At 42.5% G+C, this 26,439-nt stretch overlaps 1 protein-coding gene across 5 annotated transcripts in view; it reads left to right on the forward strand.

Annotated features, from left to right (window-relative positions):
* The first annotated feature begins 537 nt into the window (after positions 1-537).
* Positions 538-26,439, forward strand: part of CADM3 (cell adhesion molecule 3) — a 43,076-nt gene continuing 17,174 nt past the window's right edge. For 3 of the 5 annotated variants that reach the window (XM_045841399.1, XM_045841402.1, XM_045841401.1), the window contains exons 1-8: positions 538-771; positions 18,528-18,629; positions 20,654-20,794; positions 21,298-21,450; positions 22,117-22,254; positions 22,538-22,708; positions 24,963-25,053; positions 25,453-25,622. In XM_045841399.1, coding sequence (XP_045697355.1) covers positions 690-771; positions 18,528-18,629; positions 20,654-20,794; positions 21,298-21,450; positions 22,117-22,254; positions 22,538-22,708; positions 24,963-25,053; positions 25,453-25,622 — 1,048 coding nt within the window. In that variant the 5' untranslated portion in view covers positions 538-689. The remainder of the gene's footprint in view (positions 772-18,527; positions 18,630-20,653; positions 20,795-21,297; positions 21,451-22,116; positions 22,255-22,537; positions 22,709-24,962; positions 25,054-25,452; positions 25,623-26,439) is intronic. The other 2 variants (XM_045841400.1, XM_045841403.1) reach the window with 1 other exon arrangement.

The following is a 26,439-nucleotide window of genomic DNA, read 5'->3' on the forward strand; positions in this document are numbered from 1 at the left end:
TTGTTGCTGGAGAGACTAGGAGCTCTTGGGTTAGAGGAACTAGGGGCTTTTGTGTTGAGAAGAATGGTCAAGGCAACTGGTTACCCAGTGGGGAGAGGTCCCTGGGCACATTGTTGATAGGGGACCCCCAGGACTCTTGGGAATCCCCAGTTGCTAAAGAGGGGAGGGTGAAGCTTTGAGGCTAGTGGGCACACCCTTGCCTAGGCCTGCAGTGGCCGTTCTAGCCAGCTGGCCCAGGGCCCTGCCCAGCTCCTTCCCTCCACCCCAAACCTAACAGGGGTGCGCGCTGGGCTCTGCCACTAGGGCTGCTACCTCCCTGAGCTCCACACCCGAGCCAAGCTGGCTGAACTCCCGGGGGAGAGGGTGGAAGGAGCCGCGGCAGCAGGGAGGGGACGTGGGGAGAAGGGGGAGTGGGGAATGCGGCAGTCCACTCCTTTGCCCCCCCTCCACAGCGACCAGCCCAACCCGTCATCACCCCCCTCCACCTCCAACCGAATGGTTTGTTCCGAGCGTCCTATTTAATCCCAGCGACTGCAGCAGTGCCGGCTCCCTCCCGGTCCCCGCCTTGGACCCGGGGTTCTAGTGGCTCCGGGGTGCCCTTTCTGCGTTGTATTCTACTTCTTCCCCAGCCCCAGCCCCCGGGGACCCTGGCTCGCCCGCGCCCAGCAGGGAGCCGGCCGGGAAGCACAATGGGGGCCCCTTCCGCTCTCCCTTTGCTCATGCTCTTCGCCTGCTGCTGGGCTCCTGGCGAGGCCAACCTCTCCCAGGACGGTGAGTGAGAAAGGAGGCGGCGCCAGGGGAGGTGGGCAGCGACCGGGGCGGGGGTTTTAAGCGGCTCTAGGGGCAGAGGAAGTCTGCCGGCTTTGTTTGGAACCTGAGGTTTAAGTCGCCAGCGGGTGCCAGTACCCCTATGTCTGTCTCAGCATCTGTGTCTCCGTGGGTCGTGTGTGTGCCGGGTATGCACTCTCCTTTATAATGTCGAGTGTGTCTGCTTGTACACCGGGGTTGTGGCCCGTTATACCAGCCCAGAGCCTGGTTGTGTTGCTGTCTGTGTGTGTCTGGGTGTGCGCGTCTCTATTGGTGTCTGGTTCTGCGTTCCTGTGTATGTGTATGTGTGTGTCTGTGTCAGTGTGTGTTGGGGGCGGAGTGAGGCAATCAGGGCGTGTGTCGGGCGTTTGTGTATGTATGTCTGGAGGGTTGGGTGGCCAATGCAATTCCCAAAACTGCTGTATGCAAACATCTCCGCTCCCCTACCTCAGGCGGACATCCAAGTGGCTAGGGAAGGGGGCCTGGGTGAGGCTGTTGAGGGGAGCATAGGCAAGGAAGGGGGCTTCTTCTTGGAGCAAAATAACAACACTGGGCAGATTAGGCCCGCCCGAGGATGACAGTATCCTTAACCATGGAAAAGTGGGAGAAAGAAACCCAAACATGAGCAGGGGAGTGGGGGTGGTTAGGCAAAAGAAAAGATCAAGATACTTGGGAAAAAGGATGCATGAAAAATCCAAAGCTTTCCTGAGCTAAACATTTATTTTCCCAAATCTGGGGTGGGGTAGCATGCCTAGCACCTTAGCCACAGTCTGGAACTCAAACTTGGGGGATGGGGTACAGTGATGAGGGTCCTTGGGAAAGAGCCCCTCCAGCTGCCCTGGACCTGGCTATGTGGGTCAGGGTTGTGTGGGCACCTCAGCTTTCTTAAAGGTTGCTGACGGTTAATGGAGTGGTAGGGGACAGTTTGTAAGGAGACAAGGAAGGCAGTCAGTGCTCAGAGCCTAGGGTCCCAGAGGAGGGAGGGCAGCTGGCTGTGAAGGGACTAAAGGAATGCATCCTCCTGTCTCCAGCCTTGTCAGAGCTGGGCAAGGGGTGGGGGAGGGGGGAGGAATAGGACCTCTGCAGAGCAAAGGGATGTGGGGCGAGTGAGGGGGAGGGTGGTAACTGTGACCGGCCAGATGCCAACGAAAAACAGAAAGAACCGCAGGGGAGGAGAAAAGGGAGGAGGCTCTTGGGTGATGGACCCAGTGGCCAGGATAGATGGGCACAGGGTGGGGCGGAGGTGGAAAGGGGAGGGATTAAAACTGGGGAGGATGATGTAGAGAATTTCATCTGAAGAAAATAGGCGACAAGCCAGGGTGCTGGAGGGATAATCACTTCATCTTGCCTGACCTCCTCCCATTCCTATCTCCATCATGATAAAGGAGCTTTCACGGATGTGGGGACACTGGAAATCGCCTCCCTAAAGCTGGGTAGCTGACTCCTTCCACCCTGTACCCATCGATGGTCTCCAAAGAGAGTTCCTTCCTAAGTCACTACAGAGACAGCAGCCTCTCCCTCCTATAAGGAGTCCCCCTTGCCCAGAGGCCTGCATTGCTGAGCCAGCTCACTGAGAAGATGTGGAGAGTCCAGAAAGAGGGCAAGCCAAGTGCAAGGCAAGGAGAGGCACTGGGTGTTTGTATCTCAGTAATGACCCTCTACTAGATTTGACTTTCAACCGCAGCCCCTGCTAGTTGCATTAAAGAGAGACAGATGTGACTCAAACTGCACCTGTTCAGCAATGGGAACTAATGGTTCCTAAACAAAAAGAAATCACCCCAGAAAGCTAGGAGCTCTTCAATTCTAGAATTTAAATACTGGAGAACAGAATAAATCTATATGTTAGCTAAGTCTTCACCAGCTGCACTATGTTTTTTTGTTTGTTTTGTTTTGTTTTGTTTTGTTTTTGTCTTCAACTTGGGGGACCAGCCTCCATGCAGGCTTAAGGTTGAGAGGAAGAGAAATGCTCTATCCTCTTACTTATAAATATGTCTTAGAACAGTGGCTTGAGGGAAAGATTGGGAGGCAATAAATTTTGAATAGAGAATTTCTGAAGATCTTGGGAAGCTGGGGATGAGAAGAAAGGTCTGTTAACTTAGAAGAGTTAACTCAAGCATCATTTTCCTAGTACAGCATCATCTGTCCAGATAGTGGGAACTCATGTCTGGTGTGCAGTGTCTCTGGATGCATGCATGTATGAAAGCTACAACCACATATGATCATTTATTTAAATAAATTTTACCTCTTAGTTTCTGGATCTAAGAAGGCCATCTCTGATAGTGGGAGGTGGGTGCATAAGTACAATGATCATTAATGAAACTATTCTGACCAGGATCATGCAGAAGGGATGCCTGGTACCCCTGAGTTGGTCTGGGGAGGAAGTGAGGCAGTTCATACCTTACCTCGTAGTGTTTGACCAAAACAGGGACAGATGCAGTATGAAGGTTTAAGGACAAGATACCTTACTTAGTACACTGATGCTTGAGTGGTCAAAGGGGTGTGGTAGAGTGACTGTTTCCATTTAGAATAAAAAAAACAGGTTTCATATGCTGCTGAGGTATATTGTTCCCTGGAGTACAGCATATATTTTTAGGTTCATAAGGCTGAACAGGGATTGAGAGGCTGGAGAAGAGCAAGCAGTAATATCTGAACCTGGCCATTAGAGCTATGGCTAGAAGCTCAGGAACAGTTTAGATAGTTTTCCACCTGCTCCTTCCTTCTTACATTTCTCCACTAGTATTGCCAAAAGTTAGCATTCTGGGTGAGGGGAAAACAAGCCCTATGAACCTAATGTGTCCTGTGGTTATCTCTCTCGTTAGCATTTTGACATTCAACATTGTAATCAGCCTTGGATTCTTCCCTCTCAAATTACTTCTAGAACTCCATGAATTGACCTAGTGTAGAGATGGATAGGTGGACAGCCTCACTTTGCTTTAGACCAGGTTACAGCAATTTAACCTTGTACTGTACTCCCCCACACATGAATGAATATCTTTTCCCTTCCCAATGACCTTCTATTCACTGCCATCCATTCTGCAGCCCCCTGGCAAGGTGCCCAGTATAGAGATCATGCCCTGTGTGCTAGAGAGGTCCCAAAGACATTCTCTCTAGAGGAGCCTACATATCTGCTTGGCAGACCTTCTCCATCCACTTTCTGTTCCTAGTTGCAGCTGTAACTGTTCTGTTTTGTTTCTGTTCCTTTTCTCTTCCTAGTTGCAGCTGTAACCCTTAGGAAGTATATGCTCTTCTTTCAGATGTGCATTTTCTGGTACAGAGAAGTTGAGACCACTAGAGAGACACTGGTCTAGCAGAGTTTAGTTAATTCCATGCAGAGCCAGCCTGTGTGCTGTGGGACCCAAGCTGTGGAATGTCAATGCCAATTCAGAAGTTATGCCAAAGACTCTCTCCTAAGTTCTCTCTAGGGCTAAGCACTATTTGGTTTTAGTAGTTTCTTCTCGGGTAGTGTTTTTCTCACTTTCTTTAAAGATGTGAGAATTCTTTCTCGAATAAACAAAACAGATAAAAGAAAAATTACTCTCTTTGAAACAGAGAAATAAGACCTGTAGCCCTTTTACTCTTCTCCTTGGCTTCCCCACACTCCCTATACTCCCTAAGGCACAACTTGTAGTTCTGCTACATAAGGTTTGAAATTCTGTTCCCTAAAATGACAGTAATATGAGTCAGCTCGCTACCATTAGGTTCTCTGGTGCTCTTGCTTACTTTCTCATTCTTTCTCTCTCCCTCTCTCCTTCTTCCAACTTGCCAACTGAGGAAGAAAGAAGGTCCAAATGTAATTTCAAGAGTGCCTTGTTGGAGACATTCACTATTCACTTGGAGAGTGACTCATAGTTCTGCAGCCACAAAATTCTACAGATGGCATTTTTTTGTGTACTGGTCACTGTGAAATAGCAGAATAGGTAGTTCAGCCATTGCTCTATAAATCTTTAGATTTTATTTTAGTACTCCTTGCTGTTATTACTTTATTGAACTCCAAATAATATGTAGATTGGAATCAAAAGCTGTTTTTCCTTAAGTCACATGCTAGGAAAAAATATCTTCATAGTTATCAGAGAAATAAAACCTCCAGGGCTGTGACTAGTCACACCCTTTGTTTTTTCTTACTCCAGTAGAACTGTATACTGGCCCAACTATCTCTTTTTGTCATCTACTTCTGAGTAAGAGAATTCCACATAAGGATAGTAATCTCCATGAGAACAAGCTGTGGACTGGGCCATCTCCTGACTACTGAATGAAAAAATGTAGGGTATTAGAAAGTTTTGGTAATTATGTTTCCTCCTTTGATTTTTCATGTTAATTTTCAATAATTCATTTTTAAACCTTGTCTGTAGGCTTCTGTATTGGGACATTTTCTTTTCCTGGATGAGGCGAATCCTACAGGTCTTTGCATAAACTCTAAAATCAGCAGAAGTAATGATTCCTTACAAGGTCTGAACCAATTGATGCTAATGATTCTTTAAACCAAGAAAAAAACCAATTCAATTTTCTGTTATAACAAGGAGATCTATCCTTTCTAGCATCAAGAAACCAAGCTTTCAAGAGTCTTGAACACATGAAGCTTTTGAGAATTTTACAAAGTAGAAGCTCGTAAAACTACATATTCTTCACTGAAGCAACAAGTACTAGAGATAGAGCTGTTTTTCCCTTTACCAAAATTTCCCTAAGCCTAAAGAAAGTGACCAAATTTCCCAATTAACACAGCAACCTCTAAGTTCTGAGGATAATACTCTTCTTGAAGAGACATGATCCATTTCTACTTCCCATGTATGATCAAGACTGGACTATTCACATAATTTTGGATACCTTAGAGCACTCTGACTCTAATACAGATTATACCCTATCTGATGGTAATACATGCCTGAGTGTCTCTGAGGGAACACAGGCTCTGTGGCACTTCTTACCTCACTATGTGATAACTTTAATTTTATTCATAATTGATTGTAGCAAGTTAAAACCCTTTCTACCACTACTAATACATAGGTAATTTGTAATAATTACTGAGGCTCCTTTGACAAATTCAGTCTGGTGGTCATTTTCACTTTTTATATACTCTTGGATATGTGTGACAGATTCAAACAAAATACTTCAGGAGGCCTTTTAGAATGAGGGATGTGTGTGCAACATGATGTTATCAGAAGCTCTGATGTCTCTTCTTTTAGACTGATTGTTAGAGAGCTGGCTGCCTTCACCCATGGTCCAGCTTTCTTCCCCTATCTGTGGAACAAGATACCTGTGATTTGAGCTCTCCATGGTGCTAGCCCCTGATGGTGACACTCCAGGCTCTTATTGTTGCTCTCCATGGTTCTGCTCTCCCTTCAAGCTTCATAATTTCTATTCTCCACAATGCAGCCCTCAGAACAGTGTTGGAATCTCCCTCCCCCACCACAAACACACACATGATCTTGATTACAATACCTGACCTGATCCACAATTGGGAGGGGAATAGAACTTTGAAATATATATCTGGAAAGTCTTCACAGCTATAGGAAGGAGACAGAAAAAACAAGTAAGTATGAGCTTGAAAATAAGTGTTGTTTGAAATGTTCAGGAGACTAGAGCCTGGAGTAACCTCAAAAGGCCTCAAAATAACTGGCCATTTTGGCATATATTAACTCATATATTAAAAACAGAACTATAAAGGGTTATGTTTTATATTGAGACAGTATTGCTCATATACCATAACCACACATACCCTATACATATGGAATGCAAAAACATGGAGTCCTACTCAGTTTATAAGCACTGAACCTCCAAAAACTACTCTGAGCCTAATGATCAATGCTAGCTGTACTCTCATGGAATTTATTTCACCTTTTATCTCAATTTTTGAAGTAAATGCAAAAATGACAGAGAGTGAAGGATTATCAGAATAAATAATGGAGGGATTCAACATATAAGAGGCATAGAAAACAAATATCAAAACCTCGACTCGTGTCCCCAATAATTATAGCCTTCTCATATAGAACTAAATGACCTTAAATACATAACCATCCCATCTCAGAGTCCAAGTGGTTGGCCATATCTCAGAACATGCATCTTTTAACTGGATTCTTCTACTCTTTGGGGTATATACCAATAAGCTGATGACATCAAGTGTGACAAGTAGCCAAGAATGCTCAGCCCCTGCCAGTCTGGGACTAGAGAGCTCATTCCTCCTATCACATAAGAACTACAGAAGTGTCTCTTCTACACCCTGTTTTCTTTATGTCAGTTTCTGCATAACAGTTAACACCAATGAATGACATGCAGCAGAGTCTGACTGGGGAAGCAGGCTTCCAGAATGAATTTCTGGGACCCCTCTTCCATTTCCTCATTTGAAACAAGAAGAAACTTCATTCATCAAGGACAGGTAATAGAAGTGATTTATTTCTGTGAGTGAGCCTTCAGGAAGGCAGAATTAGGGTTACAGTAACAGCTGGAATATCTCCCATCTACTCATCTCCCTAAGCCCTTTATTCTCATGAATATCAGAGATGTTTCAGAAAGGATTCTAGTGCAGAGGTTCCAACATTTTTTTCAACATGTGTGTCATTCTTCTATGTGAACTCTTACCTCTGGGATTGTTTAACCCTCTCATCTCACTCCTTCTTTCTACTGGAGGTCTTCTTTAACAATTTTTTTTCTTACCCCAGTTAGACCTACACTAATTGTTTATTAATAGATCATTATAAGCACCTTTGGCTCATTTACTTTCAGGTCAGAGTCAGAAAGGTCAGACTCATCACCTTGGCCTAGGAGGAAAAAGAAAAAGAAATGAAAGCTTATCTCTCAGCCATTCATCTCTAAGCTAACCATTACTTAGTGCTCCCCTTCTTTCATATAGTCCTAGATGTCGACAACATAGAATAGAGAACTAGTGCTTCCAATACTAGATTTCACTGGGAATATGTAGGTCCTTGCTTCATATGTTTATTTTTTTACTTCTGTGCCCTGGCTCTTTGCTTCTATTCTGATTCTAGAATTCCAACCAAGGCCTCAGACAGGGTGGAAAGCTACAGAGGTAAACTGGTTTATTGAGTCTCTAATGGAAATACTTAATACTTCTTGGAAACTCAGCAAGACTCAAATACGTTGATGACAAACAACTTGAGACTCACTATGGCCTAGGTCAGCCTTTGAAGAACACCAGGCAAAGTCCTTTTATTATTATAAAATGAGGAGCCAGATCTAACCGTGTGGTTCAGTTGTTTAGGCATCATTTGGGAGAGTGAAAGGTTGCCAGTTGATTCCCAGTCAGGGCAGGTTCTGTCCCGGGTTGGAGCATGCATAAGAGGCAATTGATTGATGTTTTACTGTCACATTGATGTTTCTTTCCCTCCCTTTTTTCCTCCCTTCCCCTCTCCCTTCTCTAAAAATAAATAAATAAATAGATAAATAGCCAGTTATACCATGTGCTCCAAATAATTTGTTCCTCAGAAAATGCAAAAATGACAGTAGGAGAATTGTACTTAATTAATCCAACTAGTTCTTACACTAGTTTATAAAGATGAAATCTTTCCAAACACCTATTATATCTTTCCTCCCCTAATCTCTGTCCTATAATATCAGACAAATATAAAAACCACCATCACTAAGCCCCTAGACCTCACATATTCTCATTTATCTTCAACTGCTGCGTAATGCCAACTCTTTTTTTTGTTCCCAAGTCCTGGAATCCAATGTCAGTAACAGATGGACAGAGCCTCAGTCCTGGGGAGGAGAGGATTCTGGCACTCTCTTTGGGAATATGAGCAGGAAAAAGCCTGAATTCTGCTTTGGGGAGAATATCTGCATTTAAGCCATATGGCTTTCTGGAAATAAGAGGTTCTGATTAATATTGGGCTTGTGAAAAGGGCTCTGTATCTGGGTCATAAGAAAAACTATGTGTTTATGTCAGAACAAAATTAAAACAGATATATGAATAATGAAATTATAGTATATCATGTATGTTGAGAGACACATGTTGAAGGGAAAAAAGAGCATAACCAAATTGGAATATACAATATTCACTTGGGGCACAAAAATGAGCACATCCCCACATTAAAGAAGAGTCACTAAATAAAGTTTTAAGAAGAGAATAGGAGATCATTGGGTCAGAAAAGTATGCATCTGCCACTCTGAGGACTGTGAGGTATGGAAACTTGAAAGAATCTGTCTGTCTCACAGACGAGTTAAATTCCCAGGAAACCACAAAGTAAGGCTAATTGAACAATGTGCTCCTCTCTGAGAAATACATTTTTGAAGTGAAAAAAGTGAATGGAATATACCGAATCTGACAAAGGATTGGGAGAAGGGAAGAACCTTAGAGTATGTGGGTGTGGAGAGTGGAACACATTATTCTTCATATAATGTTCTAACCACTGCCCTGGACCTATTATCTACACCCTGATTCTGATTACCCAGAGAAGAGAAACAGTACGAACAAGTCAATAAAATCAGAACCACCAGAGATAAATGCTTTTTTTTTCCTGATTCCTAACAAATTCAACTTTTTCACAGCGTCATAATCTTATCACACCAGGTCATAAGCTTGAAGTATCTAAAGTACAACATAAAGAGCAAAGGAGAAGATAGAGCCTGTTGAGAGAGGGAATTCATCCATGCACTCCAACAAGTACTGAAGTTCTGAGGGTAGGAGCAAGACTTTGGAACCTGGACTGTGAGATTCACCATCCTCAGGGAATCTATCCTTTACTTCTCCCTGATGTCTCCAGTGTTTCTTGCCTTTTCCCAGCTCCTAATTTCCCATAGCTAAACATTTTCCAATGAGTTAATCTGAATTCTGCTTTCATTTACCCCCCACTGAATGTGTTATGTTTCCTTTCCAAGTACTTCCTAAGACTGGGGGAGGAGGATTTTTCCCCAGTTCTATTACATGTGTGTGAAAGCAGCAAGGTAATTTTTTTTTTAATTTTTCAAAATTATTTATTTGAATATAAAAATTTTTCTCTAAATTTCTTTTTTCTTATTTTATTTTTTATTGTTGTTCAAGTACAGTTATCTCCAATTTCCCATCACCCCTTTCCCCCTCCCCACCCAGCCCTACCTCCCATCCTCAATCCTATCCTCCTTTAACTTTGTCCATGGGTCCTTTATTCATGTTTCCTGATGACCCTTCCCCTTCTTTCCCCCATTATCCTCCTCCCCTCTCCCCTCTGGTTACTATCAGTTTGTTTAGAACTTCATTGAAAAACTAAAAATGAAACCCACCTTGTTGACCTGGCAATTCTACTGCTGGGATTTTACCCTAAGAATCCTGAAACACCAATTCAAAAGAACCTATGCATTCCAATGTTCATAGCAGCACAATTTACAATAGCTAAATGCTGGAAGCAGCCTAAGTGCCTATCAGTAAATGAGTGTATCAGACAACCATGGTGCATTTACACAATGGAGGACTAAGCAACAGAAAGAAAGAAGGAGCTCCTACCCTTTGAGACAGCATGGATGAAACTGGGGAGCATTGTATTAAGTGAAATAAGCCAGGCGGTGAAAGACAAGTACCATATAATCTCACCTTTAAGTGAAACCTAACCAACAAAACAAACAAGGAAGCAAAATATAACTAGAGACATTGAAGTAAAGAACAAACCAGCAGCGAGGTAAATTTAGCAGATTAGTGCCTACACTTGGTTCAAGGGACATCTAAAAGTTCAGAGCAGATAAAATCTGTCCTCCTTACTCTCTACAGCATGAGAATACAGATCTAAAATCATTCTGGTTCTGATTTCTGAGTATGTGTGCATGATGGGAGGGAAATGAGAACATGGGGCAAGTAGATACTTTTAAAATGTCTCAGGACTGTCATCCACCAGAATGATTTCATGGCCAAACTTAGGGACTTACCTGAAAAACAGCTGATTAGAATGAGACCCCAATATAGAACCTGTTCTTTCAGGTCTTAATAAATCATCCCTTTGCTCTGTCTTGTCTTCTCTAACAGCCTTAGTACAGAACACTAGATGCCTGTCTAGAGCACACAGCTCAGTCCTAGATACAAGGAGCTAAGGCTAGGAAGAGGCCTTTGGATCTAGGTTCCCCTTCCTTTTTGTTTCCCAGTTGCAGTTCTGTGCTATAACATGGTATTACCACAGAGGGACTTGTTTTTGTTGTGGGCAAGCCCAGGGCTCCTTCCCAGCACTAATGCATGAAGAACACTGACTCAATAGCAAATCAAAGCAACAGCTGTTCCCACCTCCTTCTTTGCCACCCACTTCCCAGTCTTTGCTCCTCAGAACCTTAAATCTCTCAGGCCTTCCCTCAGCCTACTGCAAGCCTTCTCTACCTCCAGATTTTTCTCTCTCTAGCTCAGAATGGGACATGCTCTTCTGCTCTCTTCGATCTTCTAGTCTTTATCTCCCTCTTCACAATCAGGTTAGCACTCCTCCACCTCTCCACCATGCAGATCCAGCACACACACACAACCTGTTCCCATAATCACCCCCTTTTAACTCCTAATAGCAAGGAAGTAGCTTTTACACCTTGGTCTCCTCTTTTATGAGAACTGAAATCTGCCTATAAGGTCCTTAAGTTTGTGAAGATGCCATTCTTTGCATCTTCAGGAACTACATCCTCATCTCACTGCAACTTCTCTATCCTGCCTGGCGTTTAGTAGAGTTACTTTTCCTGAGGTCTATGGTCCTGGGCTTCCCCACTACTATACACAGGGAGGTGGGGAGCAGGAGGATGGATATCACTGGAAGTTAAGTCACACTAAATGCAAACTTAATTTTTGAATTAGCTAGTGCAAAGCCCTGCTATCAAATGGCAATGTATACAGGAGACCAGGTTATAATCACAGTTCCCACCAGCTGCCTGTGTGACTGTGCTTAAGTTCCTAAAATTCTTTGAGCCTTAGTTATTAATCTTTAAAATAAGAGGGTTGCACTAGATGCTACTTAAGATTCTTGTTCACTCACTCTAAAAGTTTATGCTTCTAAGAGTCACAGAGGGGAAAATGTTTGGGGAAGAATAAGCTGTAATAGAAAAGGGAGAGGAATAATTGAACTTTGGTAACAGGGGCTCAGAAACGGCATCAGTTCCATCTTGTCGGGTAGAATCAAAAAGATCTTAAAAATTACATCTGGCCATTAGAGGTTAGTAGAAAATGACCAGATAAACAAATTGATTTCAGGGTTTAGGAAATACACAGAATGTATTTATTCATGACATATTAAAGTTGGAAAAACTGTGCTTTCTTTTTTTTTCAATGTAAAGAAGGTTAACACCAAGATAACCTTCTTGTTTTAACAAGAAGCTTTTTGTTTTAACTCCATCCTCATGCCCACCACAGGCAAGCTAGCCAACTCTCCAAAGGCTTTCCTTGTCCTCATTCAGCCTGGGAAAGCCTAGCCACACACCATTCCAAGACCAGGAACACAGCCTTTTATTTGCATTAACATGCTTAGGATGGAAACAAAAGGTGCCTGCCAATATGCAATAGTAAACCTGTTTGAGCCCATATTGGTCTCTTTCAACCCTAAATCTTAGATCATCTCACAGTATAGGTTATTAAAATCCTGACTCTTTTGGCCATGTTTTTTCAAGCTACAGGGCCAGTCAGCATGTTAGGAACTTGTTAGAATGAAGCTTCTGTTCCCACCTGTTTTCACTTATATCCATCCCATAAGCCTCCTAGGGGAATAAAGCAAAGCTGAGAGTAGTGACTTTAGGCCCAAGTAACTGCTGGCAGGCAGAAGGAAAGCATGTAAACAAGACTCTGGAAGGAAAAGAAAACAGACAGAAACAAAACAGTGGAGGCGTGGGGGACAGAGGTGGGGGGCGGGAGCTAAAGCTCAGGAGTCCAGCCAGAAAGGGCAGAAGGAGCAGTGAACTGGAGGGAATGCCTGGCTCAAAGAGGCAGCCAGGCAGCTGAAGCATGACTGAGCTCTGAAATTCAGAAGTAAATGTGAGCTGGAGTATATCTGAGCTATGCAAGGAGATCCCTTAGGAGATCCTGCTGTCTATGAGGGGACACAGCTCTGTCCTTAAGGAGCAACAGAAAGAAAAGGAAATATACACACAATACCTGAAAAGGCAGATAATTGCAGATGACAGAGGAACTCTCACCTCTATGGCACTAGCTTTTGTCTGATTGTACTGTAATACCAGGCACATCAGGGAATTAGAAACTTAAGGAAGGGCAGGCAAAGTTAGAAAGGAATGGAGGGCAGAAAATAAAAAAATAGTTCAACAGTCACACTCTCAAAATTTAGACTAAGAAACTACACCATGACTTCATAGGAGTAGCATGATTTCTGGCAGCCGAAGAACAACTGAAGAATGTAGAGCCCTTTTTTGATTAGGGTATTGTGCTCTGAAGTCTCTCAAGTCAAAGTGACTTCACAAATCTTGGAGTTATGCCTAAATCAGGATTCAGGTGGGAGTGGCTCTGGGCATAAAGAAAAGCTACATAAGCCAAGATCTAATTCTGATTTTTCCATGTCTATTCTCTTTAGTGTGTGACACAAGAATTCACTATGTGACTGAGATCAGGAAGAAATGACAGTGAAATCACCCAGTCAGGGGGCCAAACCTGGGAGTGGGTTAACCATTCTAAAAGTGGGTCCCCTCAGCATTCTGGGCCACAGTTTTCAGTGTGTTTTTTCCCTTGGAGATAACACTCCTCCACCTACCTGTCATGGTAATCATAAGAAATAAGTAGACTAGGAGGAAGAGTATTTTTAACTGGAATTAGAGAAATGTTGAATCATCATCACAATCACCATCAACTCTTACTCAGGGAGCTGATTCTCTCTAGTCTGTGAAGTGGGGCTATGGACCCAAGCACTGGCATGGACAGCAGCAATTATGTGGAAGCATTCTGTCCTCTTACCCCACCAACCGAAAAGTGCACCTGTGCACTACTGACCCTCAGGCCGATGTACCTTAGATTCCCAAAACTGACTAAGAAATATATAAAAACCCTGCAATCAGAGGTTATACTGCCACATATACTTCCCTACTTAAACATCACTTAAATTGGAGACATAATACTTTTTTATTAATTTGAGTCACTCATTTATTTATGAAATAAATATTTACTGAGCACTTACTATGTTCAGGGTCCTGGGATATGAGTGAAAAAGTTAATCACAGGTGCCAATGCTTGCTTAAAAGAGGCACATTAGTAAGCTTCCAAATCCCACCTCTGCTGCTCTTAATATGAACAACTCATTAGAAGGAAATTAGTGAGTTGAATTGCTTTGTTCTTTAAAATGCTGGGAGTCATAAAGACATTGGAACCCATAGGTAAATAAATCAAAAATTAAGAACCCCCAAGGCAACTGAGGGCAAACAGGAAAATAATGTTAGTTTATAGGTGCTAGACTGCTATGAAAACATGAGGGGATTCCGTTAGTTTTAACTGGACATATCTGTAGCTTTGTTAACTTGAGTCCCACTTTGTAAGGCTCTTAAGGGTGCATGAAATAGCCTCCCAAGGTGTAGATGAAGATATATTAATAAATCTAATTAAAAATGCAATACAGTGGGTACAGTCTGTACCATTACCACCACAAGCACCTATTTTCAACTTGCTACACTGTTTCATTTTTAAATCACATTGCAGGTGAGTTTTGTGAATACTGTTTAGGTGAGCCACCCTTGGTCAGCAATGCAGAAAGGGATCTTCTCCCATAATCCCTGCCCCACAACCACAGACACAAAATGAATGCTTTGCAAGAGAAGGCAGTGTAGTGATAATGTGCAGAAAGGCTGGGTTTTATGGTCAGAGAAATTTAACTTTAAAGCCCTTCCCATCTCAACACTTACTGAGGCCATCATATGGATGAGTTACTTAGCTTCTATGAACCTTAGTTAGTCTCTAAGTCTTAGCTAACTTGTCCTTAACATGCATATAATAATACCTATTAAAAGGGTTGTTCTGGAGTAATGAATATAGAGCACCTAGCTTGAATCTTGAAACAGAGGGTGATTGATAAATATTGATTCCCAGCATCTTGTGGACTTCTAGAGCTTCAGCCTCTGGATGGGCGACCCTCTTTCTTGGCCTACTCTTACCATGTTTTATTTGCTATTGCTTCTTCACTGGTAGATGTTGAGCTTAGTTCTCACAGTAGAAAATGCTCAGAAATTTTGTTTCCTTTATTAAATAAATATTTATTAAGCGTAACATGCTGTATTAGGGCCAGTACTAAATGCAAAACTAAATTAGATATCAATCCTACCTGCACAAGCTATGTAATTTTGGAGGGAAGCCAAATGTGCAGTACGAAGTAGAGTGATGCATAATTTGAGGAAGGCAGATAATTATTGTAACTCAGAGAAATGAGGATCATTTTCATGTGGGTCAAATAGGGAAGACTTTTTCAAGGAGATGCCACAGAAAATAGGCTTTAAGGGTGAATAGAGCTTGGATGTGTGAAGATGGGTGAAAGGCATTATCAATGGAGTTATTATAGAAAAGGGGATGTATGCAAGAAAGCAAAGGGGTTACAGAAAGAATTCCAAATAAAGTCATATATCTGGGATATGGGGTGAGTGAAGTAAAGACAAAGTTGAAAGGCACATTGACTTCAGACTGTAGAGGATATTAAAAGTCTAGGCTAATAAATCTGGATGTGATCTGTAGACAATGGGAAGTTAGTGAAGGTTTCTGAGCAGGGAAACAATATGACCAATATGACCTGAGATCTCTCATTTATTTTTCTTTTATGTGAGAGGGGTATGGTTTCAATTTCTGAATTTCCCTCCAAGGACCCTTCCTGAGAAGAATTTTCACTATTTCCACTCTAAAGTCCAGGTAGCCCTTTCAGGGCACTCTTTTAAGTTCTCCTTTCCATTCTGAATCCATTGATGGAATTGTGCTGATGTCATAAGTGGTTGTCACCATCTAAATCCAAAGAAGGCACTAGCCTTTCACAACATAGGTAATAATTTCTTCTACTTATCCATGTTTGTATTGATACAGTTACAGTCACTCATCTGCTCCCACAGAGTGGCCATTTGGAATTTATCATTATGGGTGTATAATTTTACAAAAATAGAAAGAAAACTTAAGTACTCATCTAAATTAGGGGGACAAATGTCACCCCCAGAGGGGAAAATAAAACAGATACCTTTTAAGCCATTTCTTAAAACACTACAAACTAGAGTTCACTGTAAGCCTAGAGAGATAATACACCAAGTATATTACAAATATGACATTTATTGGAGATCATTTGTTTAATTATAAGTCCCCTCACCTGAACAATTTAGTTTGGTTTGAATGACTTACATCACCAATTCACTTATTCATCCTATGCAGAAAAAAAGGCCAGCAAAATGCATGAGGGAGGGGATGGAATGAATGTAAATAAGGAGAACAGAACTGAGAATGCAGATAAAAAGCACAGATGAAAGAAGGAGTAGGAGAGTGAAGATTAAATCCATGCTGTTGGACAGGATACACACTCAGCCTGATTACAGATAGACATAGCACAGTGCCAATTGCGATGGAATGAATTACCAGACCAATTAAATGTACCGACCCCTCTATGGACTAAATGCTAAAAATACAGAGATGAACAAGGTAACACCCATGCTCTCAGGCAACTCAAAGTTTAAATAAGGAGACTGATAACTAAACAACTACGTGGCAATACAATGGGCTGAAATACTATAAGAAACAAAAAGCTGTGGAAAACTTTTGAGAACACCATCAGAGAAAGAGGATCCTGGAGAGGTGTGCCATTTGTGTGCCTTTAGCTAAGTCCCTGAACCTCTCTAAACCTCATCTCTAAAAAGTAATTATATCTGGTCACTTATCTCTCAAGGTTGTTTTGTCATTCGATGAATTCATGGTCTGCAAACTGAAACTCCTATGCCAAGTTATGATATGGCTATTTCCTCTGTTCATTTGAGCAAAGTCCTGTTTAGTGATTACTTTGTGCACTGGGTTCCAATACTGTGGGCTGAGCACTGACCCTCTCTGGCTCCTCCCTTCCCTCTACCACTCCAAACTTTTAGCACAACCATTTGACTTCCTACTGCATGTTAAAGCAGTGCACCCACTAATACACATCCTGAAAAATAACATGAAACAGTCACCAACTTCAGGTTGTCTCCATCCCTGATGTTCACAGAAAGCAGCAGGGTTAAAGTCTAGCACCCAGGGAGGGACCCTGCTGGATGGGAGAGCCCTTGTCCTCTCCATGCCACCTTTCTGCCTTGCCCTCATCTTTGCTGCCTTTCTTCATCAACATTTTTTCCATCCCTTTGTGCCTACTCCTTTCTACCTGTTAGAGATTTTCTGTTTTCTCTGTTTTACTCCCCTTCCCATTTGGCCATCAACACTTCTGTATGAGAACAGAGTAATTCCTAAATTTCCAATGGCATGTCTGTGAGAAATTCCAGAGAGGGCATCTCCATGAAGGCCTGCAAAGCCCTGAAACTATCTCTCAGAGTCATATTCAGACACAAGGAATCGCTCTAACTCCCTCATCCTTACCTCTCTCTCCTTATCCCCTTTCCCTTTCTCCCTCCTCCTTTCTCCCTTTTCCCCTCTTTTCCTTCTGATTCTGCAGTTCTCTTCCTCTCCCCTTTCTTTCCATGGACCCTAAACCCATATGCCAATTAGCTTTTTAGTCCAGCACTCCTGCCACTCCGTCCTTTCCTTCCACTTCCTCTATGTCTCAGTGCTGCCTGCTTCTTGTCCTTCCACTGCCACGACTGAAGTTATTCTAGAACTCAGGTCTGGATGGGTACCAGCTCAGAACTCTCCTCAGCAACCTGTGACCTCACTGAATTTTATGCACTGTGATTGGCTGTTTTGGGGCTTATGGCTGGAGACCCTAAAAAGATTCATTTGGACTATTTCTTTGCCCCTCCACCCCTTCAAATTGAATTAGGGAAATAGACCCTTGACACTATGCAGTCACAAAACTGTTTATGGGTGCTTGCTAAGAAAAGAGAGATTTGTTGTGCCAGAGAAGTGAGCAGAGTCAGTGATATAATGTGGGCAATTGGACTGAGGGTGAAGGAGGAAAACTTGAGACTTTGAGCACCCAATAGAAGGTAAAAATCTGGGAAGGGTGGGGGTACTTCTGCCCTCACTGCAGTGTCTGTCTTTCTACAGTGGTAGAGTCTTACCTGAAACAAATAGAGCTTTGAATTTGGATCAGACATTTAATTTCTAGTCTTTGCTCTTCTATTTACATGACCTTAGGCAAGTCACTTCATTCTGTTTCCACTCTGCAAAGTAATAATGATAATACAGGAGTACTGGTTCTATGGGTTTATTAAAAGTATTTAATATGAAAATATTTTCTAATTATTAAACCTATAATTATTTTAGTAGATAACAGCGTTTAGCAGAGTGAATCCTGGGTAAGGAATGAATGTCTTTGGTTATCTTTCATTTTCTCTGTAGTGACCTCCACCATGTCATGTTTAACCTTTATATGCTTCATTATCCTCACCTGTGAAGTGGGAGAACTGGGCTAGATGACATCTAGAATCTCTTTTGGCTTCAATATGATAAGATTGACTGATAAACCTTAGCATCCTCCTTTTATTCACTCCTGGGAGGAAAAGTCAACTTCCTTTTTCAGTACTTTAGTTAGTCTCTTCTTTTTGTAAGAAACCCACCTTCTCTTGGGTATTCTGGTGAACATACTCTTCACAGGGTCATACCTTTCCCCACGTATAGCAATGGAAATTCAGATACCAAACTGCAGCAGCATATATGTAGGGCTCATCCATGATGGAGATTCTCTCCCCAGGCTACTGGCAGGAGCAGGATTTGGAGCTGGGAACTCTGGCTCCACTCGACGAAGCCATCAGCTCCACAGTCTGGAGCAGTCCTGACATGCTGGTCAGTCAAGGTGAGAATCCAGGCTCCCTGATCTCTGTGTCTCTCACTGACCTCAACCATCCTCACATCATCTCCCACTCATGTGGCCTTCACCCTGTGTTCTACTCCCCTCATTACCACACAACTCTTTCTCCTTTTCATCTGACATTGTAGTTCTTAGATCTACACCAACATTCCTAGTATCTACTCCTTCTTCCTTTACAATATAGAGACCTCTGTATCCACTACACCTTCTTCTAAAAGTGAAATGATTCCAGAAGGAGTGTATTAGTCAGAATAAAAAGGTTCTGGAAGACATAACTAAGCCATAAATGTTCATAAAGGACCATGTACAATTGAATTACTCGTCAAAAATTGGTATATAGCTAGCAGTGAATGAAGGGCTTTCCAAACCTTTTATTGAGATATTTAAGAAACATATCACTCCCAAATTTACTCAGCCAGCTCAGTCCCTGGCTCATTAATCTCACAACCAGTTTTAATTCTCATGAGATGATTACTTGAGGGGCATTCCAATGAAATAAGTACTGTATTGAGACTCTGAAGAATGAAGTTCTAGTCCTAACTAGAATCACTGAGAAGTAGAATGATCTTAGGCAATCACTTCACCTCCATTGCCTCATTGTCTACATTTTTTTAAATGAGAGAATTGGATTTCATTATCCCTAAGATCACTTTCAGTTCTAATATTTTATGATTCTAAACACTAAATCTAGTGGCCAGGCTTGGTGCTTTAATTTGGAGATAGCTATCCTAAAATATTGCTATCAACTCTAGCACATGCCACCTTCACCCCTTGGCACACCTTCTCTGCCAGGAGTGCTTATTGTTTGTTGGAGATAGATCTGTAGTGACCAAGAAAGAAAAAATAAACAGACAGGGAAGAGGTAAGGTCAGTGGCATAGGGAGCATAGGGATTGTCTAAGTTACTCAATTAGGAAATGTAGAAAATATGTTTCTTGGCTTCCTATTCAGAGGAGAATAATGCTAGTTAAGTAATTTAGCTCCATAGAACAAATACTGTGGATGTTTCAGAAGCAAAGCTGGAAGGTGCTGCTTACTTTAGTTCTGTAAAGGTCAGTGCTACTGGGTCACAAAATGTCAGTCCTGAAAATGAGAAAAACAACATTGGGAATCAGAATCAATGCTGTGGGGAAAATGGAGCAATAATACTAGGGGGAAGAAGCAAGTGCCACACTGTCCAAGGGGCTCACAGTTACACCTGACTAAAAGTCACATTTGGAATTCAAATGGCTCATTCATGAGATACCTTGTTCTGGTTTTTGTTTTGTTTTGTTTTGACTTGTCTAAGCAGAGAGGGATTAGGAAACATATCCATCACATTGAAGGGAAAACTTTAATCCTTTGCTCCTTAACACCAGGATGATGATTTGGTTTGTGTGTTGAGAGATGGGTAGTATTAAAACTGAAAAAATATATTAAAGGAGCTGATGAAATAAAGGAAGTTATTGTTGAAGGAATTTAAAAATCTGAGTCAAAATGTGTCAATTGAAAAAAATTTGTTTGTTTTGAAGTTTTATCAGCTACTTCTTGTGTAAATGAATGTGTAATCCAAGGGCTGACCTGACCTTTTGCTCACTTTTAGTTTATGAGTCACAACTGCTTCTTTTGATCTTGCCCATAAAGGCAGGTGGTAGCATGGAGGCGAAACACAGAATGACAGATATATATCTGTATTTTCAGAGGTGATTGGTAGAACTCTATCAGTAAAGATACATGAGAAGTAGTAAGTGTAGATTTGGAGGGTCTTTATTCCACTAAGTGTTTGTGGCCATGTCAATTTATGAAGCAAACATTCAACAAGTGACTGCTTTCCTGTGTATTCAAAACAAGAGGAAATAAGGGTTCCCCCTTGACCACCTCTGTTCCTTCCCCCTAGTCCTTCCCTTGTGATGCCTTGAGATACAGGACCTGGATCTTGAATGGTCTGAATTAGATGAGGTGGACTTTGGCCTAGAAATGTGTGGAGGGGCTAGGACTTGCTTAGAAACTAACCCTATTTTACTCCTGCAGACAGTCAGCCCTGGACATCTGATGAGACAGTGGTGGCTGGTGGCACCGTGGTGCTCAAGTGCCAAGTGAAAGACCATGAGGACTCATCCCTGCAGTGGTCTAACCCTGCTCAGCAGACTCTTTACTTTGGGGAAAAGAGAGGTACTATTATCTCTCTCCGAGGGAACCATGGGTTGGGGAAGGGGATTGCAGCATTGAAAGGAAATGTTACTGTAGTGCAAAGGCTGAGACACATGAAGGTATGACTATTTGAGGAGGCAACAAGACACTGGTTCCTCACTTTGTATCAGAGAAACTTTATTATTACAGCTCTGACCTAACCCATGTGTAGTCTTATAGGGTCCTGGGATGACTTTACCACAAAAGAGCAGTAGGAGACAGCTGATATCAGTGTTGACATATGTGTCTTACAAGGAAACTCTTGAGGTCCAACCTACTTTTCTGGGTATCTCTTAGGCTACTGTGCCCAATGGCCCACGAATGTGACTGAATGACCTAAAGACTGTTAAAACTCAGGAGCAGTATTTTCCCCTTGACCCAAATTACACTGGACCCACTCCCCCCAAAAAGCTGACTTGGGAATGAAGATAAACATGAAAGGTACCAGTAAAAGCCTTGCTTCCCATTCTCCCAATTCCCCCCAGCCCTTCGAGATAATCGGATTCAGCTGGTTAAATCCACACCCCATGAGCTCAGCATCAGCATCAGCAATGTGGCCCTGGCGGATGAGGGCGAGTACACCTGCTCCATCTTCACTATGCCTGTGAGAACTGCCAAGTCCCTCATCACTGTGCTGGGTGAGGCTCCCAAACCCCAGTGTCACTGCAGCATGTTTCTGTGCAAACAAATCTCCTTAGGTGTGTCCCTGAAAGAGCCTAGAGCCAGGCAAGACTCCAAGCCTTCTGGAAAAGTTCAGCCTATATTTCCTTTACAGTGGAACAAAATGCAAAGAGCACTGACTTCTAGTTACTTCTCTGCTCACCATTTGCTTTGGAACACATATCTTACTCTCTCTGAGCCTGAATTTCCTAATGTGTAACAGAAGGATGATAATGTCTGTTCCACCTATCTCCCAAGATTATGTGAATGAAACATTAGAAGTGCATGCAATATACGATTATAATGTCCAAGCTGAGTACCCCAGTTGCTTACATACTCTCATCCTATATTTTATTCTATGTTTCAATTTCCTTCTTTGCTTTCCTGAGCTTCACACTATTTCTACGGCCACCCAGTTGTGTTCAAGTATGGTACATTTCCCCATTCCCAAGCCTCCTCCCTTTGGATCTATCTTCCTGGTTCTCAGAGAGGAGATCAAGGAAAAAAAATATCTAGTCTTTTGCCCATAATAACTAAAGTAGACCCTGGTATCCAGTCACCCTGAGAGGCTGAATCAGCAGAGAGAGCTGAGTGTAACCTTATGGCCTCTTCTTCATATTCTGGCCATCCCCTATGCATGGTAGGAATCCCTCAGAAGCCCATAATCACTGGCTACAAGTCATCATTACGGGAAAAGGAGACAGCTACCCTAAATTGTCAATCTTCTGGGAGCAAACCTGCAGCTAATCTCACCTGGCAAAAGGGTGAGCAAGAACTTCATGGTAAGTTCCTCCTACATTGGGGTTAGAGGAGGAGGTGGTATTGGAGGGAGGAGAGGTGGGAGGGAGGGGTACATGTGTATATACACACAAGGCATGCTGTAGAAGGAAAAAGCAGAATGACATTCTGTGCACACTTGTGTGTATGTGTATACATATTCATTTTGTAACTTTCTAAGTTTGTGTAAGTTGAAACTCACCATCTTTATGACTACTGTGGAACCCACACAATATCTGTATGTTAGGGCTCACTCTGTGTGTGTATGTGTCTGTTTCTGCACTCTAGGAGAACCAACCCGAATACAGGAAGATCCCAATGGTAAAACCTTCACTGTGAGCAGCTCAGTGACATTCCAGGTTACCCGGGAGGATGATGGGGCAGACATCATATGCTCTGTGAACCATGAATCTCTAAATGGAGCTGACAGATCCACTTCTCAACGCATTGAAGTTTTATGTATGTCATGGGCTTGTGGGTGAAGACAGATCAGGTGTGAGATGAGGTGTGGAACACGTACAGATAAGTGCATGATAAAAACAAACTGAGACAAAAGTAATAGGATTAGGTGAAGGGTCAGCAAACTTTTCCATAAAGGTCCCAATAGCAAACATTTTAGGCTTTGGAGGTTGTATGGTTTCTGTCTCAGCTACTTACTTCTGCTGTTTTTGCAGGAAAGTAGCCCTAGACAATATGTAAACAAACAAACATAGCTGTATTTCAATAAAATTCTATTTACTGAACCATGTAGCTGGCAGGATTTGACCCAGTGGGTACATTTGCCTACCCCTGGAGTAGACCAGTATGATGCAACTAACATAAATTATAACTGTAGCAAATGAGGAGTCAAAAGACACAGGCTGTAGTCTGCCCTCCACCACTTGCTGGCTGTGTGATTCTGAGAAAATTATTGTACCCTCCCTGAGCTTGATCCTTTATTTGCTAAATGAGAGCATGAACACGAGGATCACTAAGGCTTCCTCTTGATCTAGCTTATGATTGTTTCAAGAAAGTACAGGTTGTAGGAAACACAATCTCTTTAGCTATCATTATTCCCAGATCTTTTCCTATAGTTCTCTACTGTCTACCACAGCTCTTGATTTTTCTTGGGATTCTGACCCCAAATGGCTACTACCATGATCACTACTTCTAGCCTTTCTGAGGGTCCTATCCATCTATGGAATGTGCCTTGAGTAGGGACAGAGAACTCCCTCTTCACCTGAGGAAATTGGGAAATTTCAAATAAGAACTTTTTTTAGTGGAGGAACCAAGGGGGAAAGAAAATAAAGTACAAAGGTAAAAGATAAAGAGTTTTAAAATAATGTACTTTTTGTTCTAACTCATCTAAAGGTTGGTTATTTTTCTAAAACAATTAAAACCCTTACTCTCTTCTTGTGGAAGATTTAGGACTGACTTCAGGGCTATTTAAAGCAATTGCTAAACTTATTGCTGAGACCTGAACATGAGGAATGTTTGGAGTACCATCATTTTCCATTTAGCAAACCAAGCAGATAACTTGGATTCTGGCTGCACTGCCTGTACTTACTAGCTATCTTAACTTTCACAAGAGCATGTAATCTCTTAGTGTCTCCTGCTTACTTCATTGAATTTTCTTGAGGATAAATGGAACAAAAGCTATGAAAGCAGTTTGTAAACTTCAGAGTTCTATATTCCTATATTTTTTGTCTGATTATTAGTTCTAAGGGTGAAGCCCCTGCCTTGGGCTTCTTCCCCTAAGTCTGGGTGCTGGCCAGGGCAAAGAAAAGCCCTCCCCAGTCTAAGGCCCAATGACTTCTGTTAAGTGGCAGACCATCTGGCAGGTACTCTCCAGGGAACTTTTTGGTGCAGTTGTGATCAGCAGTCAGTCACCAAATGCTATCTATACTGGAGGCACCATGCTAGAGGTTCCTATGGCTGTGGGGCCCTTGAACACCCATTCTTTTACCTGGCCTGATTCTCTTTGTCCTGTTTCATTTGACTGAAACATGTTCATTAACTGGTTGTTAAGGTTGATTCTACCCTTAGGGGAAGCTCAGTGTCTTTATCTGTTGTTCTAAACCAGCATCTAGTTGTATCGTTCTTGGCAGGCGTCTGGACCTAGCTTCCTTAGCAGCCCTTTGGTGTCAGTGGCAGATGCCACTATTCCTTTGCAGAGCCTATCTATATTGTGTCATTGCCTTTTTGCAGCTAAAATATGATCCCCATCTCTTGCTGTTTTAAAGCTCACCCTTCATTTCTGGGCTGACCATTAAAAAATGATGTTTTTATTCAAGCATTGCTGCCAGTTTAAGCTCCCTTACAGAATAGAGAGAATTGAGAGGTTATGAGCTCAATAAATGATCAAGTTCAAGTGTATTTTTTCTGTCACAAATGTATACTGAGTCCTATTTATGTGCTAGGTAGTGTGCCAGGCACAGATGACTCAATGAAACCCCTTCTCAGCTCCTTTTTAACATCTCTTGGGTCCTCACCAAGGACAGATTGTTCAGAACCCTACTCTATAAGGTGGCAGTACCAGTCCTTCAAACATTCAATGGCAATAGCTGTCTTTGCTGGCAAGAAGTAGAGGGAGAAAAGTCTTTGTTCATGGTCTCTTGGACTCCTGAGGCATTTAGAGGTGGAAGCTGTAATGTGTAATGAAATGATTTTGAGATCAAGGTGATGTCCTGAACACTATGGGTGTTTTATGTTGACACAATTTCCTTCTCCACAGACAAGCCAACGGCGAAGATTAGACCAGACCCTCCACATCCCCGTGAGGGCCAGAAGCTGTTGCTACACTGTGAGGGTCGTGGCAATCCCGTGTAAGATTTCTCTCCTGGTGTCTAATACAACTCCACAGTCTCAGATTGTGATATTCACATAATGTCTTCCTATCTCCTGTGTACTGTCTAGCCTCTAATTTTCCCTGACACTAACAATATTCATCCTCTGTTTCTCCTGCAAAGCAGCAGTAGTGGGGGAGGGGGGGGCCCAGTCCCTGGTTCCCACAAGGAACCAAATTACAGTAAGATACAGTTAGAAAATTTCCCTTTTCTCCAAATTGAACCCCAAGATGTCACCCTCCCCCTGCTTCTGAGCAGCTCAGTGTTTCTGGCTCATATAAGTTCTTGAACTTTCATCAAACGGTCCTTGACTTCCCTGCTCTGAGTTATATTTGTCTCCCTTTAGCCCTGACCTACTCTCTTCTGAACACTCAACAGCCCCCAGCAGTACGAATGGGAGAAGGAGGGCAGTGCACTACCCCTGAAAATAATCCAGGAGAGCGCCCTGATCTTCCCCTTCCTCAACAAGAGTGACAGCGGCACCTATGGCTGCACAGCCACCAGCAACATGGGCAGCTACAAGGCTTACTATACGCTCAATGTGAATGGTAAGCCCACCTCACTTTTCCTCCAGCATCCTTCTTCTCCCCTTCTCTGTCCATGTTACACTCTCATGTTTCTGTCACCTGAGAGCACCCCCAGATGGTGATTTGGAGTAGACTAGAAGGACAGCAGCTCCCCATTGAGGGCCTGAAGACTCAGCTTCAGATCTACTCTGGAATGTGCAGTAAGGAAAGATCAATAGAATAGAGGACTCCTATTGGCCTTTGTTTAGCATTAATGACTCAGGTGACACCATCCTCCAACCCCTGCATTCACCAGGTAGCAAAAATAACAATTCTGTGTATAGAGGACCCAGAGCCTCTCACGTATGGGTGTAGATGCATTTTCCATTGCAACAGGCTGTTTTCAGAGTTGCTTCTCCTGTGACTAGTATTAGATGTATACTGCTTCTATTGTCTCCCTTTCTGCAAACCTGGGTCCAAGGAGGAAATGGAGATAAGTTTGTACTATGCTGAGAAATAGTCAGAATCGTTTCTCAGATGCCATATCTTCTAGAGGAAAGAGATGATGCTTCTTCTCTGAAGTTCTTCCCAAAGATACAACCACAAAACCCCGTTTCAGGAAAGACAAGCTAAAACAGAAGTCCCTCTATGGGGCATGAGAGATTTTTTTAACGATCCCAGTGGCAATGGGGTCATGCCAAAAAGTCTTATAAGTCTTTCCTCAGAATAGGGAAATGCATTTGTCAGGGGGACATCAGAGGCTCCCTTGAGTGAAAAACCAATTAAAACTGGCCTAATCAAGCCTAAGGAGACAAAGTAGGAAAGATAAAATATATAATGAGTCAATGAGGCATCTAGA

This window comes from Phyllostomus hastatus, unplaced genomic scaffold (assembly GCF_019186645.2).
Source record: "Phyllostomus hastatus isolate PE091 unplaced genomic scaffold, TTU_PhHast_1.1 phas_contig_36, whole genome shotgun sequence".
Taxonomy (NCBI): domain Eukaryota; kingdom Metazoa; phylum Chordata; class Mammalia; order Chiroptera; family Phyllostomidae; genus Phyllostomus; species Phyllostomus hastatus.